This window comes from Hemitrygon akajei, chromosome 4 (genome assembly GCF_048418815.1).
Source record: "Hemitrygon akajei chromosome 4, sHemAka1.3, whole genome shotgun sequence".
Taxonomy (NCBI): domain Eukaryota; kingdom Metazoa; phylum Chordata; class Chondrichthyes; order Myliobatiformes; family Dasyatidae; genus Hemitrygon; species Hemitrygon akajei.
The window spans coordinates 1,615,501-1,631,032 of NC_133127.1; the positions used below are offsets into that span (position 1 = coordinate 1,615,501).

Genomic DNA, 15,532 nt, shown 5'->3' on the forward strand with positions numbered 1-15,532 from the left:
CTCCAGTCAAGATAGTGCCTATGTATAAATTCTTCCAGATAGACCACAAAACGATATATTTCACATCTTTTATGTCTTGCATGTTTCTTTTTCCTCTGAATGTGATTCTGGAACTGTTGGAGCCTATGATTTGCACTTTGGAGTGTTTCAGCACTCTGCAGTCCCCAAGAGGATTCCGGAAGACAGAGGCACTGTGCACGAACTTTGTGGTGAGAAGGCTGCGAGACGGGTTATGAGCCAATGTTCACCTCCATTTTGCCATTTAAAGCTTCTATTATCTGCTGATTAAAGGGATGAGGGTGGACAAAACATAGAGGCCAGTGCCAAAGATGAGCGCCTGCCTTTTGATCACTGATGGGATCGCTCTGCTATCAGAGAGAGGACACTGCCTTTTGATCACTGATGGGATAGCTCCACTATCAGAGAGAGGACACTGCCTTTTGATCACTGATGGGATCGCTCCACTATCAGAGAGAGGACACTGCCTTTTGATCACTGATGGGATCGCTCCACTATCAGAGAGAGGACACTGCCTTTTGATCACTGATGGGATCGCTCCACTATCAGAGAGAGGACACTGCCTTTTGATCACTGATGGGATCGCTCCACTATCAGAGAGAGGACACTGCCTTTTGATCACTGATGGGATCGCTCTGCTACCAGAGAGAGGACACTGCCTTTTGATCACTGATTGGATCGCTCCGCTATCAGAGAGAGGACACTGCCTTTTGATCACTGATGGGATCGCTCTGCTACCAGAGAGAGGACACTGCCTTTTGATCACTGATGGGATCACTCTGCTACCAGAGAGAGGACACTGCCTTTTGATCACTGATGGGATCGCTCTGCTACCAGAGAGAGGACACTGCCTTTTGATCACTGATGGGATCGCTCTGCTACCAGAGAGAGGACACTGCCTTTTGATCACTGATTGGATAGCTCCACTATCAGAGAGAGGACACTGCCTTTTGATCACTGATGGGATCGCTCCACTATCAGAGAGAGGACACTGCCTTTTGATCACTGATTGGATCGCTCCACTATCAGAGAGAGGACACTGCCTTTTGATCACTGATGGGATCGCTCTACTATCAGAGAGAGGACACTGCCTTTTGATCACTGATGGGATCGCTCCACTATCAGAGAGAGGACACTGCCTTTTGATCACTGATGGGATCGCTCTGCTACCAGAGAGAGGACACTGCCTTTTGATCACTGATGGGATCGCTCCACTATCAGAGAGAGGACACTACCTTTTGATTGCTGGTGGGAGGGCGGTGCAGGAGGAATGAATTAGAGGTAACGAGTAAATTGAGAGGGCAGTGTAGGAGGAATGAATTGCAGGCAACAAGGTGAATTCAGAGTGCAGTTCAGGAGGAATGAATGAGAGGTAACAAGGAAAATTGAGGAAGGCAGTTTAGGAGATGTTCAAGAAGTCTATTATTATCATGGTACCTCAGAAAAACAAGCTAATGTGCCTTAATGACTACTGCCTAGTGTCTTTCGTATGTAGTGTATGCAGTATGTATGTAGTGGTTCAATCGACTTGTCACGGCCCCTCTCCCTCCCCCATGCCCTTGGTGGGTGCCAACCTTCTTCGCCTCCTTGAGCTGCCGCTGCAACTCCGCCTGCTGTTCCTGCATCTTGTGCTTCCACTCCTGCAGCTGTTCCAGTTGGATGCGGCTCTTTTCCAATTCCTTCAGCTTGGCTCGGTCCTCGTTCCGTTTCATCCTCAGTGTCTCCAGCTTCTCCTCCAAGTCTCTGACCTGCGTCCGGAGACCCTCTTCCTCCTGTAACACCAACATGGCCAATTATTGTCCATCCAAACAGCCTGGGCCCAGGCATTGGCACCCATCCCCACCACCCTGGGGTGACCCCTTCCTCCTGTAAAGTTGGATCAATTACCCCACCCCCTTCCCACAAAGCACATCGACTCTTGGCAGTGTGAGGGCAAGTTAGCCCAGACTAGATGTTGGATCAGGTCCAACATCAGACCATAAGGCATAGGAGCAAATTAGCCCATTTGGCCCATCGAGTCTGCTCCACCAATCAATTGTGGCTGATCCTTATTTCCCTTCTTAAGTCCCACTCCCTGGCCTTCTCCCCGTAACCTTTGATGTCGTGGTCAATCAAGTACCAATCAATCTCTGCCTTAAATACACCCAAATACCTGGCCTCAACAGCTGCCTGGGGTAATAAATTCCACAAATCTACCACTCTTCTTAGGGATGAGATTACAGAATACCTCGAGGCACATGACAAGATAGGCCAAAGCCAGCATGGTTTCCTGAAAGGAAAATCCTGCCTGACAAACCTACTGCAATTCTTTGAGGAAATTACAAGCAGGGTAGACAAAGGAAATGCAGTAGACGTGGTGTACTTGGATTTTCAGAAGGCCTTTGACAAGATACCACACAGGAGGCTGCTTAGCAAGATAAGAGCCCATGTAATTACAGGGGATTTACTGTATTGGTGGAGTATTGGCTGATCGGCAGAAAACAGAAAGTGGGAATAAAGGGATCCTATTCTGGCTGGCTGCTGGTTACCAGTGGAATTCCACAGGGGTCAGCATTGAGACCGCTGCTTTTTACGATGTATGTCAATGATTTGGACTGTGGGATTAATGGATTTGTGGCTAAATTTGCCGATGATACATAGATAGGTGAAGGAGCGGGTAATGTTGAGGAAACAGAGAGCCTGCAGAGAGACTTAGATAGTTTAGGGGAATGGGCAAAGAAGTGGCAAGTGTTGTAAAGTGTATGGTCATGCACTTTGGTGGAAGAAATAAAAGGACAGACTATTATTTAGATGGGGAGAGAATTCAAAATGCAGAGATGCAAAGAAACTTGGGAGTCCTTAAAGGTTGACCTCAAGGTTGAGTCGGTGGTGAAGAAGGCGAATGCAATGTTGGCATTCATTTCTAGAGGTATAGAATAGCAGGGATGTGATGTTGAGGCCTTATAAAGCACTCATGAGACCACACTTGCAGTATTGTGTGCAGTTTTGGGCTCCTTATTTTAGAAAGGATATACTGACATTGGAAAGGGTTCAGAGAAGATTCACAAGAATGATTCCAGGAATGAAAGGGTTACGATATGAGGAACGTCTGGCAACTCTTGGGCTGTATTCCCTGGAGTTCAGGAGAATGAGGGGGGGATTCTCATAGAAACATTCCAAATGTTAAAAGGCCTTAACAGATTAGTTATGACAAAGTTATTTCCCATGGTAGGGGAGTCTAGGACAAAAGGGCATGACTTCAGGATTGAAGGACGTCCATTTAGAACACAGATAAGGAGAAATTACTTTAGTCAGAAGGTGGTAAATCTGTGGAATTTGTTGCCTCGAGCGGTTGTGGAGGACAAGTCATTGGGTGCATTTATGGCAGAGATAGACAGGTTCTTGATTAGCCAGGGCATCAAAAGGTATGTGGAGAAGGCAAGAGAGCAGAGATGACTGGAAGCATTGGATCTGCCCATGATTGAATGGAGGAGCAGACTCAATGGGCTGAATGGTCTACTTCTGCTCCTATATCTTATGGTCTCACTGGATAAAGAAATTTATCTGCATCTCTGTTTTAAATGGATACCCCAATATCCTGAGGCTGTGCCCCCTCATCCTAGATTCTCCTACCATGGGAAATATCCTTTTCACTTTTACTCTGTCCACGCCTTTCAACATTCAAAAGGTTTCAATGAGATACTCCTGCAGCTTCTAAATTTCAGCAAGTACAGACCCCAAGCCAAATGTTTCTCCTATGATAACCCTTTCATTCCAATAATCATTCTTGTGAACCTCCTATGAACCCTCTTCAATGCCAGCACATCTTCTCTTAGATGAGCTCAAAACTGTTCACACTACTCAAGGTGAGGCCTCACCAGTGCCTTATAAAGCCTCAGCATCACTTTCCCGTTCTTGTATTCTAGACCTCTTGAAATGAATGCTAACATGGCATTTGCCTTACTCACCACCAACTCTACTTGCAAGCTTACCTTGAGTTCTGCACAAGGACTCCTAAGTCTCTTTGCATCTCAGAGTTTTGGATTTTCTCCTTATTTAGAAAATATCCTGCACATTTATTTCTACTACCAAAGTGCATGACCATGCATTTTCCAATATTGTATTTCATTTTCCACTTTCTTGCCCATTCTTCTAAGCTAAGTCATTCTGCATCCTACCTGTTTCCTCAACACTACCTGCCCCTCCACCAATCTTCATATCATCTGCAAACTTGGCAACAAAGCCATCTATTCCATCATCTAAATCATTCATATAGAGCATAAAAAGCTGTCGCAATGTCGACCCCTGAGGAACACCACTAGTCACTGGCAGCCAACCAGAAAAGGATCATTTTATTCACACTCTTACCAATCAGCCAATGCTCTAACCATGTTAGTAACTTGCCTGTAATACCATGGGCTCTGAACATGTGTGGCACCTTGTCAAAGACCTTCTGAAAGTCCAAATATACATCCACTGCATCCCCTTTACTAATCCTACCTGTAATCTCCTCAAAGAATTCCAACAGGTTCATCAGGCAGGATTTTCCCTTAACGAAACCATGCTGACTTTGTATTACCTTGTCCTGTGTCACCAAGTACTCCATCACCTCACCCTTAACAATTGACTCTAACATCTTCCTAACCACTGACGTCAGGCTAATTGGTCTGTAATTTCCTTTCTGCTACCTTCCTCCTTTCTTAAAGAGTGGAGTGATATTTTCAATTTTCCAGTCCTCTGGCACCGTGCCAGAGTCCAATAATTTTTGAAAGATCATTACTAATGCCTAAACAATCTCTACCACTAACTCTTTCAGAACCCTAGGGTACAGTTCATCTGGTCTTTCAGTGACAGTAACTGCACTGACTTCTCTTCCCTCACACCTTTTGATATCCGTGTGCGTGCATGTGCGCACACCCATGTCAGGTATAACACAATCATATACACCCACCAGGTGTCGGGGGGGTTTCTCAGTTTGCACGATGGGATGTGGTGAGTGACCCTGCCAGCTGTGGCCCTCCGTATACACCCAATACAGCCAAAGGTAAGGGTCAATCCTCTGCAAAGGAAGCACCATTTCCCCTCACCCCCTCCACCCTACAGTCCCTTCACTCACCTTGGGAGAGAGCAGTGGGGGGGCCACAGGGGACACCAGACCGGCAGGAGTGGGCATGACTGGGGCAGCCAGCGGGGTCTGTGCTGGTGTTCCTGGATCACTGCTGCTCATCTCTCCAGCTGATGGTGAGGGGGTGGCAGATGAGGCTGTGCCCACACTGGAGGCTGCTGAGCTTGCATTGCGTGTCGGCTGTGGAGAGAGGGGCACTGTTTAGTGGTGGGGGTGAGCCACCCTGCGAGGGAGCATCCACATTGCACGTAGACTGTGAGAAAAGGGCAACAGTCAGTGGAGATGATGCAGCCCCCAAGACTGTCCTAGACCACCACCCTGCCCAGCATGAACCCATCAGCCCTTCTCTCCTCGTTAGACTGGTCAACCCACTGCCTGGGGTGCATAACCCCACCTCGCCTACTCAGACTCCGAACCCCTCACCCAGAACCCCCAACCCTCCCCAGCTGAGCAAGTATTCGAACTGGTTCCATCACCGCCTGGTATGGCGAGGCCACAGCACAGGATTGGAAAAGCTGCAGAAAATTGTAAACTCAGCCAGCTCCATCACCGGCACTGGCCTCCCCAGCATCGAGAACATCTTCAAAAGGCGATACCTCAAAAAGCCAGCATCCATCATTAAGGACCCTCATCACCTGGGACGTGCCCTTTTCTCATTGTTACCAGCAGGGAGGAGGTGCACAAGCCTGAAGACACACAGTCAATGTTTCAGGAGCAGCTTCTTCCCCTTCGCCATCAGATTTCTGAATGGACAATGAACCCTTACTGCTTTACTTCTCTTTTAGCACTACTTATTTAACTTTTTATTTCTAGTTCTTATGGTATAGTTATCATCATTATGCATTACAATATACTGCTGTTGCAAAACAACAAATTTCACAACATATGCCGGTGATACCCCTGATTCTGAGGGAGAACAGTTCACTCCCCACAGACCCTTCCAGCCCTCTGCACCCTGAACACACTGTCCCTGGCATGGTGAGGGAGCTCACCCCTCCTCCCGGACACGGCGAGGGAACTCACACTGCACTCCCACCCCCCACCCTGTGCATGGTTAAGGGAGCTCATACACCCTCATCCCAGGCACAGCTAAGGGAGATCACACCCAAGCATGGCAAGCAACTCTCTCCGAGCACGGAAAGGGAGTTTACTCCCTCACTCCAAGGCACGGCAAGCAACTCTCCCTGGGCATGGAAAGGGAGTTTACTCCCTCACTCCAAGGCACGGCAAGCAACTCTCCCTGGGCATGGAAAGGGAGTCTACTCCCTCACTCCAAGGCACGGTAAGCAACTCTCCCTGGGCATGGAAAGGGAGTTTACTCCCTCACTCCAAGGCACGGCAAGCAACTCTCCCTGGGCACAGAAAGGGAGCTTACTCCCTCACCCCGAAGCACAGCAAGGCATGACGAGGAACTCTTCCTGGACACGGTGAGGAATCTCACCAACATCTTTTTAAAGACACGTAAGCATCAAACTGTAATCACAATTAGTTGAGTGGTCATTAACAGTGGTTAATCATTAAATGACAGAGCTTTAGACATGCTGTTTAAAACTCTGAGCACAGAATAATGAACAAATTATTATTCACTCTCCTCCACAGACACTGCCTGACCTGCTGAGTTCCTCCCGCATTTTGTGTGTGTTGCTCTGGATTTCCAACATCTATAGAACAGGTTTGGTGACCTAGACCACAAATCTAGGTTCAGGTCAGGTCCCTGCCCTCACACTGACATTCTCTCTTCAACTGGTCAACACTCCTCCAGGCACCTGCCCTCACAATGACCCCTGACCTTTAACCCAATTCTAAACCAGGGCCACAGTCCTGGCACCACACTCAATGGACAGCTACCCCATCCTGTCCACCACCAAACACCCTCCCAATCTTCCTTCTTCCATGGAAAACAACCCCGTTCTTGATTCAAACCTGGGAGAACTCGCCATTAACAACCAAAGCATCTTCAAGCTGGAGGAACAGTGAGGGTAAGGGGAGCAGACAGGGACAGGATCAATGAGGGCAGCTGTTGAGATATGGAAAGATCCCAGGTCGTCCACTCTGGTGAACATAACCAGGAAACAAGGCACTGGTTGAAAGGTGAAGGTCTGAGTACTATTACAATGATACACCACAGCACAGACCTTTCGTACCATCCTGAAGAATGCTAATCCCGCTCACACGATCTGACCGGTGAGATTATCAGTCTTTACGGGGAGAATCAGCCCTCCAGTGGCTGGGAGAGGCTCCATCGGTCATGTCAGTCTGGGACCATTCACTCGGATTTGCCTGAAAAAGATGATCTGTCCCAGGCTCTGGGCTCTTCTGGATGGGTCACATTGTGTGTGCTGGGACGGGATGGGTATCTGTGTGCTGGGACGGGACGGGTGGCTGTGTGTGCTGCGACGGGTCCCTGTGTGTGCTGGAATGGGAACGGGTAACGTGCTGGGATGGGGATGAATCACGGTGCATTCTGAGACAGGTCACATATGCTGGGATGGGATGGGTCACTGTATGTGTTGGGATGGGGAAGGGGACGGATTGCTGGGTGCAGGGGGCACAGTGGAAATCCCAATCCCACACGCTGTGACCACGGCTCACCTTAGTGCGTCGAACGGGTTGCTGCATCACAGCCAGAGGGAGCAGAAGAGGCGAGAGAAGACACAAGCAGCAGTAGCATCGGCCAAACAGAACGGGAGCAGAAACGAGAGAGAACAGCATCATAGGTTAGTATGGAGTGGCACGTCAGTACACAGGGTCAGACAGCAGTGAGGGACAGCCTGCCAACAACGCTCCACACAACACTCACAGCGCACACTGGGCCAAGTCAACAGTGTAAACACAGACACATACTCAAAAAACCCAGTCACTCAACACACCCCGGTCACACAACCAGAAATAAAAAAGGCGAGTTAAAAGGGTAATGTTATGGTAGTTATGGAAGATTTCAACATGCAGGTCGATTGGTAAAATCAGGTTGGAAATAATCTCAAGAGAGAGTTTTTTGAATGCCTAAGAGATGGCTTTTTAGACCAGTTTGTCATTGAGCTTACTAGGGGATCAGCTATACTGGACTGAGTGTTATGTAATGAACCAGAGGCGATTAAGGAGCTTAAGGTAAAAGAACCCTTAGGAACCAGTGATCACAATATGATTGTGTTCAACTTGAAATTTGATAGGGAGAAAGTCTGATGTAGCAGTATTTCAGTGGACTAAGGGAAATTACAGAAGTATGAGAGAGGAGTTGGCCAAAGTAAATTGGAAGGAGATGCTGGCTGGATGTCAGCAGAGCAGCAATGGTGTGAGTTTCTGGGAAAAATGAGGAAGGTGCAGGACATGTGTATTCCAAAAATGAAGAAATACTCAAATGGTAAAATAGTACAACCGTGGCTGACATGGGAAGTCAAAGTTAATGTAAAAACAAAAGAGAGGGCATACAACAACATAATAATTAGTGGGAAGACAGAGGATTGGGAAGTTTTTAAAAACTTAGAGACCAACCAAAAATTTCACTAGAAGGGAAAAGATGAAATATGAAAGCAAACTACCAAATAATATCAAAGTAGATAGTAAAAGTTTTTTCAAGTATGTTAAAATTAAAAGAGAAATGAGAGTGGATATAGGACCACTAGAAAATGAGGCAGGAGAAATAATAACGGGAGACAAGGAGATGGCTGATGAACTAAATGAGTGTTTTGCGTCAGTCTTCACTGTGTAAGACATTAGCAGTATGCCTGATGTTGTAGTTTGTGAAGGAACAGAAGTGACCATAACACCATAAGATTTAGGAGCAGAAGTAGGCCATTCTGCCTACTTCACCATTCAATTATGGGCTGATCCACTTCATCCAGTCATCCCCATTCTCCTGCTTTTACCCCATACCCTTTGATGCCTTGGCTAATCAAGAACCTATCTATCTCTGCCTTAATTGACCCAACAAGTTGGCCTCCATAGCTGCTCGTGGCAACAGATTCCACAGATTTACCACCCTCTGACTAAAGTTATTTCTCCGCATCTTAGTTCTAAAAGGACATCCTCCAATCCTGAAGTCGTACCCTCTTGTCCTAGAAACCCCTAACAAGGGAAATAACTTTGCCATATCTAATGTGTTCAGGCCTTTTAACATTTGGAATGTTTCTATGAGATCCCCCCTCATTCTCCTGAACTCCAGGGAATACAGCCCAAGAGCTGCCAGATGTTCCTCATACAGTAACCCTCTCATTCCTGGAATCATTCTCGTGAATCTTCTCTGAACCCTCACCAATGTCAGAATATCCTTTCTAAAATAAAGAGCCCAAAACTGCACACAATACTCCAAGTGTGGTCTCATGAGTGCCCTATAGAGCCTCAACATCACATCCCTGCTCTTATATTCTATACTTCTAGAAATGAATGCCAACATTGCATTCGCCTTCTTCACCACTGACTCAACCTTGAGGTTAACCTTTAGGGTATCCTGCACAAGAACTCCCAAGTTTCTTTGCACCTCTGCATTTTGAATTCTCTTCCCATCTAAATAATAGTCCGCCCATCTATTTCTTCCACCGAAGTGACTGCAGTTATTGTTACAAGAAAGAAGGTGCTCAAGAGTTAAAATTGGCATGTCGCAAAGGTAATGATACAGTTGTCATGGGGGATTTCAACATGCAGGTAGACTGGGAGAATCAGAATGGTACTGGACCCCAAGAAAGGGAGTTTGTGGAGTGCCTTCGAGATGGATTCTTAGAACAGCTTGTACTGGAGCCTACCAGGGAGAAGGCAATTCTAGATTTAGTGTTGTGCAATGAACCGGATTTGATCAGGGACCTCGAGGTAAAGGAACCATTAGGAGGTAGTGACCATAATATGATATGTTTTAACCTACAATTTGAGGAGAAGGGAAAATCGGATGTGTCAGTATTACAGTTGAACAAAGGGAACTATGGAGCTATGAGGGAGGAGCTGGCCAAAGTTCAATGGAACAATACCCTAGCAGGGAAGACAGTGGAACAACAATGGCAGGTATTTCTGGGAACAATGCACAAGGTGCAGGATCGGTTCATTCCAAAGAGGAAGAAAGATCCAAAGGGGAGTAAAGGGCAGCCGTGGCTGACGAGGGAAGTAAAGGGCAGTATAAAAATAAAGGAGAAGTATAACAATAGCAAAGATGAGCGGGAAACCAGAGGACTGGGAAGCTGTTAAAGAGCAACAGAAGATAACAAAAAAGGCAATACGCCAAGAAAAACTGAGGTACGAAGGTAAACTAGCCAAGAATATAAAGGAGGATAGTAAAAGCTTCTTTAGGTATGTGAATAGCAAAAAAATAGTTAAGACCAAAATTGGACCATTGAAGACAGAAACGGGTGAATTTATTATGGGGAACAAGGAAATGGCAGATGAGTTGAACAAGTACTTTGGATCTGTCTTCACTAGGGAAGACACAAACAATCTCCCAGATGTAATAGTGGTCAAAGGAACTAGGGTAAAGGATGAACTGAAGGAAATTTATATTAGGCAAGAAACGGTGTTGGATAGACTGTTGAGTCTGAAGGCTGATAAGTCCCAGGGACCTGATGGTCTGCATCCCAGGGTACTTAAAGAGGTGGCTCTAGAAATCGTGGACGCATTGGTAATCATTTTCCAATGTTCTATAGATTCAGGAACAGTTCCTGCTTACTGGAGGGTGGCTAATGTTGTCCCACTTTTCAAGAAAGGAGGGAGAGAGAAAACAGGGAATTATAGACTGGTTAGCCTGACGTCAGTGGTGGGAAAGATGCTGGAGTCAATTATAAAAGAGGAAATTACGACACATTTGGATAGCAGTAGAAAGATCAGTCCGAGTCAGCATGGATTTATGAAGGGAAAATCATGCTTGACTAATCTTCTGGAGTTTTTTGAGGATGTAACTATGAAAATGGACAAGGGAGAGCTAGTGGATGTAGTGTACCTGGACTTCCAGAAAGCTTTTGATAAAGTCCCATACAGGAGATCAGTGGGCAAAATTAGGGCACATGGTATTGGGGGCAGAGTACTGACATGGATTGAAAATTGGCTGGCTGACAGGAAACAAAGAGTAGTGATTAACGGGTCCCTTTCGGAATGGCAGGCTGTGACCAGTGGGGTACCGCAAGGTTTGGTGCTGGGACCGCAGCTGTTTACAATATACATTAATGATTTAGATGACGGGATTAAAAGTAACATTAGCAAATTTGCTGATGACACAAAGCTGGGTGGCAGTGTGAAATGTCAGGAAGATGTTATGAGAATGCAGGGTGACTTGGACAGGTTGGGTGAGTGGGCAAATGTATGGCAGATGCAGTTTAATGTGGATAAATGTGAGGTTATCCACTTTGGTGGCAAGAACAGGAAGGCAGATTACTATCTAAATGGAGTCAAGTTAGGAAAAGGGGAAGCACAACGAGATCTAGGTGTTCTTGTACATCAGTCAATGAAAGCAAGCATGCAGGTACAGCAGGCAGTGAAGAAAGCTAATGGCATGCTGGCCTTTATAACAAGAGGAATTGAGTATAGGAGTAAAGAGGTCCTTCTGCAGCTGTACAGGGCCCTGGTGAGACCCCACCTGGTGTATTGTGTGCAGTTTTGGTCTCCAAATTTGAGGAAGGACATTCTTGCTATTGAGGGAGTGCAGCGTAGGTTCACAAGGTTAATTCCCGGAATGGCGGGACTGTCATACGTTGAAAGATTGGAGCGACTGGGCTTGTATACACCGGAATTTAGAATGATGAGAGGGGATCTGATTGAGACATATAAGATTATTAAGGGATTGGACACGCTGGAGGCAGGAAGCATGTTCCCGCTGATGGGTGAGTCCAGAACTAGAGGCCACAGTTTAAGAATAAGGGGTAGGCCATTTAGAACTGAGATGCGGAAAAACTTTTTCACCCAGAGAATGGTGGATATGTGGAATGCTCTGCCCCAGAAGGCAGTGGAGGCCAAGTCTCTGGATGCATTCAAGAGAGAGGTAGATAGAGCTCTTATAGATAGTGGGGTCAAGGGATATGGGGAGAGGGCTGGAATGGGGTACTGATTGTGTATGATCAGCCATGATCACAGTGAATGGCGGTGCTGGCTAGAAGGGCCGAATGGCCTACTCCTGCACCTATTGTTTATTGTCTATTGTGAAAAACTTGAAAAACCTAAAAGATACATAAGGCACCCGGAACTGCATCCTAGGGTTCTGAAAGAGGTAGCGTTAAGAGATTGTGGTAGCAATAGAAATGATCTTTCAGAAATCATTGGACTCTGGCATGGTGCCAGAGGACTGGAAAATTGCAAATGTCACTCCACTCTTTAAGAAAGCAAGAAGGCAACAGAAAGGAAATTATAGACCAGTTAGCCTGACCTCAGTGGTTGGAAAGATGTTATGAATCAATTGTTAAGGATGAGGTGATGGAGTACATCATGATACATGACAAGATAGGACAAAGTCAGCATGGTTTCCTTAAGGGAAAATCCTGCCTGACAAACCTGTTGGTATTCTTTGAGGAGATTACAAGTAGGATAGATAAGGGGGATGCAGTGGATGTTGCATATGTGGACTTTCGGAAGGCTTTTGACAAGGTGCCACACATGAGGCTGCTTACCAAGTTAACAGCCCATGGTATTACAACATACCCCGGTCACACAACACACTCTGGTCACTCACACACACACACAGATATACTAAGTGGTCACATACTTTGTCACACACACACAGATATACTAAGTGGTCACATACTTTGTCACACACACACACTCACACGCACACACATACATATATATATCCTGGTCAGTCAACATACACACACACAGCAGTCACACACCCCGTCACATAACACCCACACATATTGTCCCACCCCAATAGTACACATATGCCCAGTAGAAAGAGAATCACTAGGAACCTTTCCCAAATGCACAGCCTTCCTAAAAACACACCAGCTGAAATCACTAACAACTCCAGAAAACCCAACCCCCACCCCCCACCCCCCAAAACAGCAGCAGAAATACCAAACCTACAACCTCTAGACCTTATTGAGGGATCAACAACAGTGAGTAGTTTCAAGCTCCTGGGTGGCAACATCTCTGAAGGTTTACCCTGCGCCCAAAATGTTGTTGCCAGTATGAAGAAGCCAAGACCGTCCCCGTATTTCATTAGGACTTTGATATTTGCTATGTCACCAAAAACTACCAAATTTCTACACATGTACTGCGAAGAGCATTCTATCCGCTTGCATGATCATCAAAAAAATGGCATCCATCATTGAGGAGGACCCCCATCACCATGGACATGCTCTCTTCTCGTTGCTACTGTCAGGGAAGAGGTACAGGAGCCTGACAACACCCACTCTATTAATAGGAACAGCCTCTTCCCCTATACCACCAAATTTTTGAATGGACAATAAACCCATGAACACTATCTCACTCAAAAACAGAAGATCTGCAGATGCTGGAAATCCAAGTAACACACACAAACTGCTGGAGGAACTCAGTAGGCCAGGCAGCATTTATGGAAAAGAGTATCGTTGATGTCTCAGCCCAAAATCTTTTCCAAAGATGCTGCCTGGCCTGCCAAGTTCCTCCAGCATTTTGTGTGTTGCATTACCTCACTATTTCTTTGCTCCTTTTTGTATTATTTATAAATAGTATATCTGATGCATTGTACTCTACAGACTGTACTTCTACAAGAAAACTAATTTCACAAAATATGTCAGCGATGATAGCCCTGATTTTGATTCAATATTTCATGATTATCATGTATGTAATTGATATCTCCCTCTGATCCCCAGAGCCACCCATTAACTGCAACCTTCCAAAGTACATCAGTTCACAGATTAAACTCCGCCTGATAATCAATACCGTTCTGTGAACTGAAAGCAGGTTGCACGGCCAATTTCCAATAAAACCAGAAGACATAGGAGTGCAATTAGACCATTCAGCCTATCAAGTCTGCTCCAGCATTCCATCATGGGCCGAAGTACCTGTACTGTGCTGTTGTGTTCTATGGTCTAGATATACAAAGAATAACAGAGGGAAGAGTGGATATTGGGCAGCTTTGGGAAAATAGAAATGGGGAACAGAAGCTCAATGCATACTTTGTGTCAGTGTTCACACCAGGGATATTTGAGAGGCTCATGGATGAGGGTGCCTCAGTTGCGTAGTGGTTAGCACAACGCTATTATTTTAAAATATATATTATTTCTGTTTTGCACTATTTTTAAGCTATTCAAAATACATTATGTATTTACTGTAATTGATTTACTTTTTTTCCTTTCTATATTATAATTTATTGCATTGAGCTGCTGCTGTTAACAAATTTCACGACACACACCGGTGATAATACACTAGATTTCTGATTCTGATTACAGCTCGGCTTCACAGCTTGGAGTTCAATTTCAGCATCCTCTGTATGAGAGTGCAAGTGTTTCCCCTGGCTGCTCCAGTTAGCTCCCGCAGTTCAAAGACGTATCGGTGAATAAGTTAATGTACATTGTCCTATGATTAGCTTCAGGTGAAATCAGTGCGTTGCTGGGAGGCATGGCTCAAAGGGCCATAAGGCCCTGTCCGCACTCTATCTCAATGGCAGAAAATTAAAGGGGGATGTAGGAGGGAAGGGTTAGATTGGTCTAAGAGTAGGTTAAAGGGTCAGCACAACATGATGGGCTGAAGAGCATGTACTGTTCCATGTTTCATGTTGTTAACACAGTCTAAGTTCATCTCATCCAGGCCAGGGCTCAGCCCACCAAACCCTCCAGGCTCCCATCTCTCAGCTCTTCCCCATTTAGCTGTTTGCTCAGCCGGGAACAGCTTGTCATTCACGACCAGTTACACACTCCCAGCTGGGACTGATGCGATATTCCCTCGCCACAGCAATCCTACCCTGCCCTGCGCTGAGCTAATGAGCTAACCTCTCTCTGTGCTGCTGCTGCTGCTGTTACTGACCGGCACTCTCAGATGATTACATGGCGGACCCATCCCTGCTTCCATTGGATACATCTGTCATCAACGGCCATTTGAACTTCCATCCCCGTGCTGCTGTGCCCCGGATGTAACCACAAACGCAGCACAGGATTGCACTGCAGGGCACAGACAAACTGCACACTCGCCTGCATACACGCAGCTCAACCACAGTAAACCCAGGCTCAAGGAGGGCAGAGTCAGGTGCACTGCACAAGGACACACTCTCACACACACACACACACACACACACTCACCTTCACTGGGGAATGAGTCTCTCTCTCACACTCACTCCTGGCTGAGGCACACATAACAGAGGTAACACAGAGAAGCCATGACCAGTATTGACCCAGACATCCTCACAGCAACCGTGAGCTACACCCAGGAAGAATACACTTCACAAACACAGCATCAGTAACTGTATGTATCATTTAACCTCGGGAAAGAGGGGGGAAAGGGACTGGGAGGCACTGGAACTGAGGTAGG

General features: G+C 46.1%; 1 protein-coding gene across 12 annotated transcripts in view; it reads right to left on the minus strand.

Annotated features, from left to right (window-relative positions):
- LOC140726062 (dynactin subunit 1-like) overlaps positions 1 to 15,532 on the minus strand; it is a 225,943-nt gene that overhangs the window by 90,787 nt on the left and 119,624 nt on the right. For 8 of the 12 annotated variants that reach the window (XM_073041988.1, XM_073041983.1, XM_073041984.1 and 5 more), the window contains 3 exons: positions 7,715 to 7,735; positions 5,114 to 5,302; positions 1,593 to 1,790 (listed from right to left, as the gene is read on the minus strand). In XM_073041988.1, the coding sequence (XP_072898089.1) occupies positions 1,593 to 1,790; positions 5,114 to 5,302; positions 7,715 to 7,735 (408 nt within the window). Of the gene's footprint in view, positions 1 to 1,592; positions 1,791 to 5,113; positions 5,303 to 7,714; positions 7,736 to 15,031; positions 15,080 to 15,532 lie in introns of those variants that run through there. The other 4 variants (XM_073041981.1, XM_073041979.1, XM_073041982.1 and 1 more) reach the window with 2 other exon arrangements.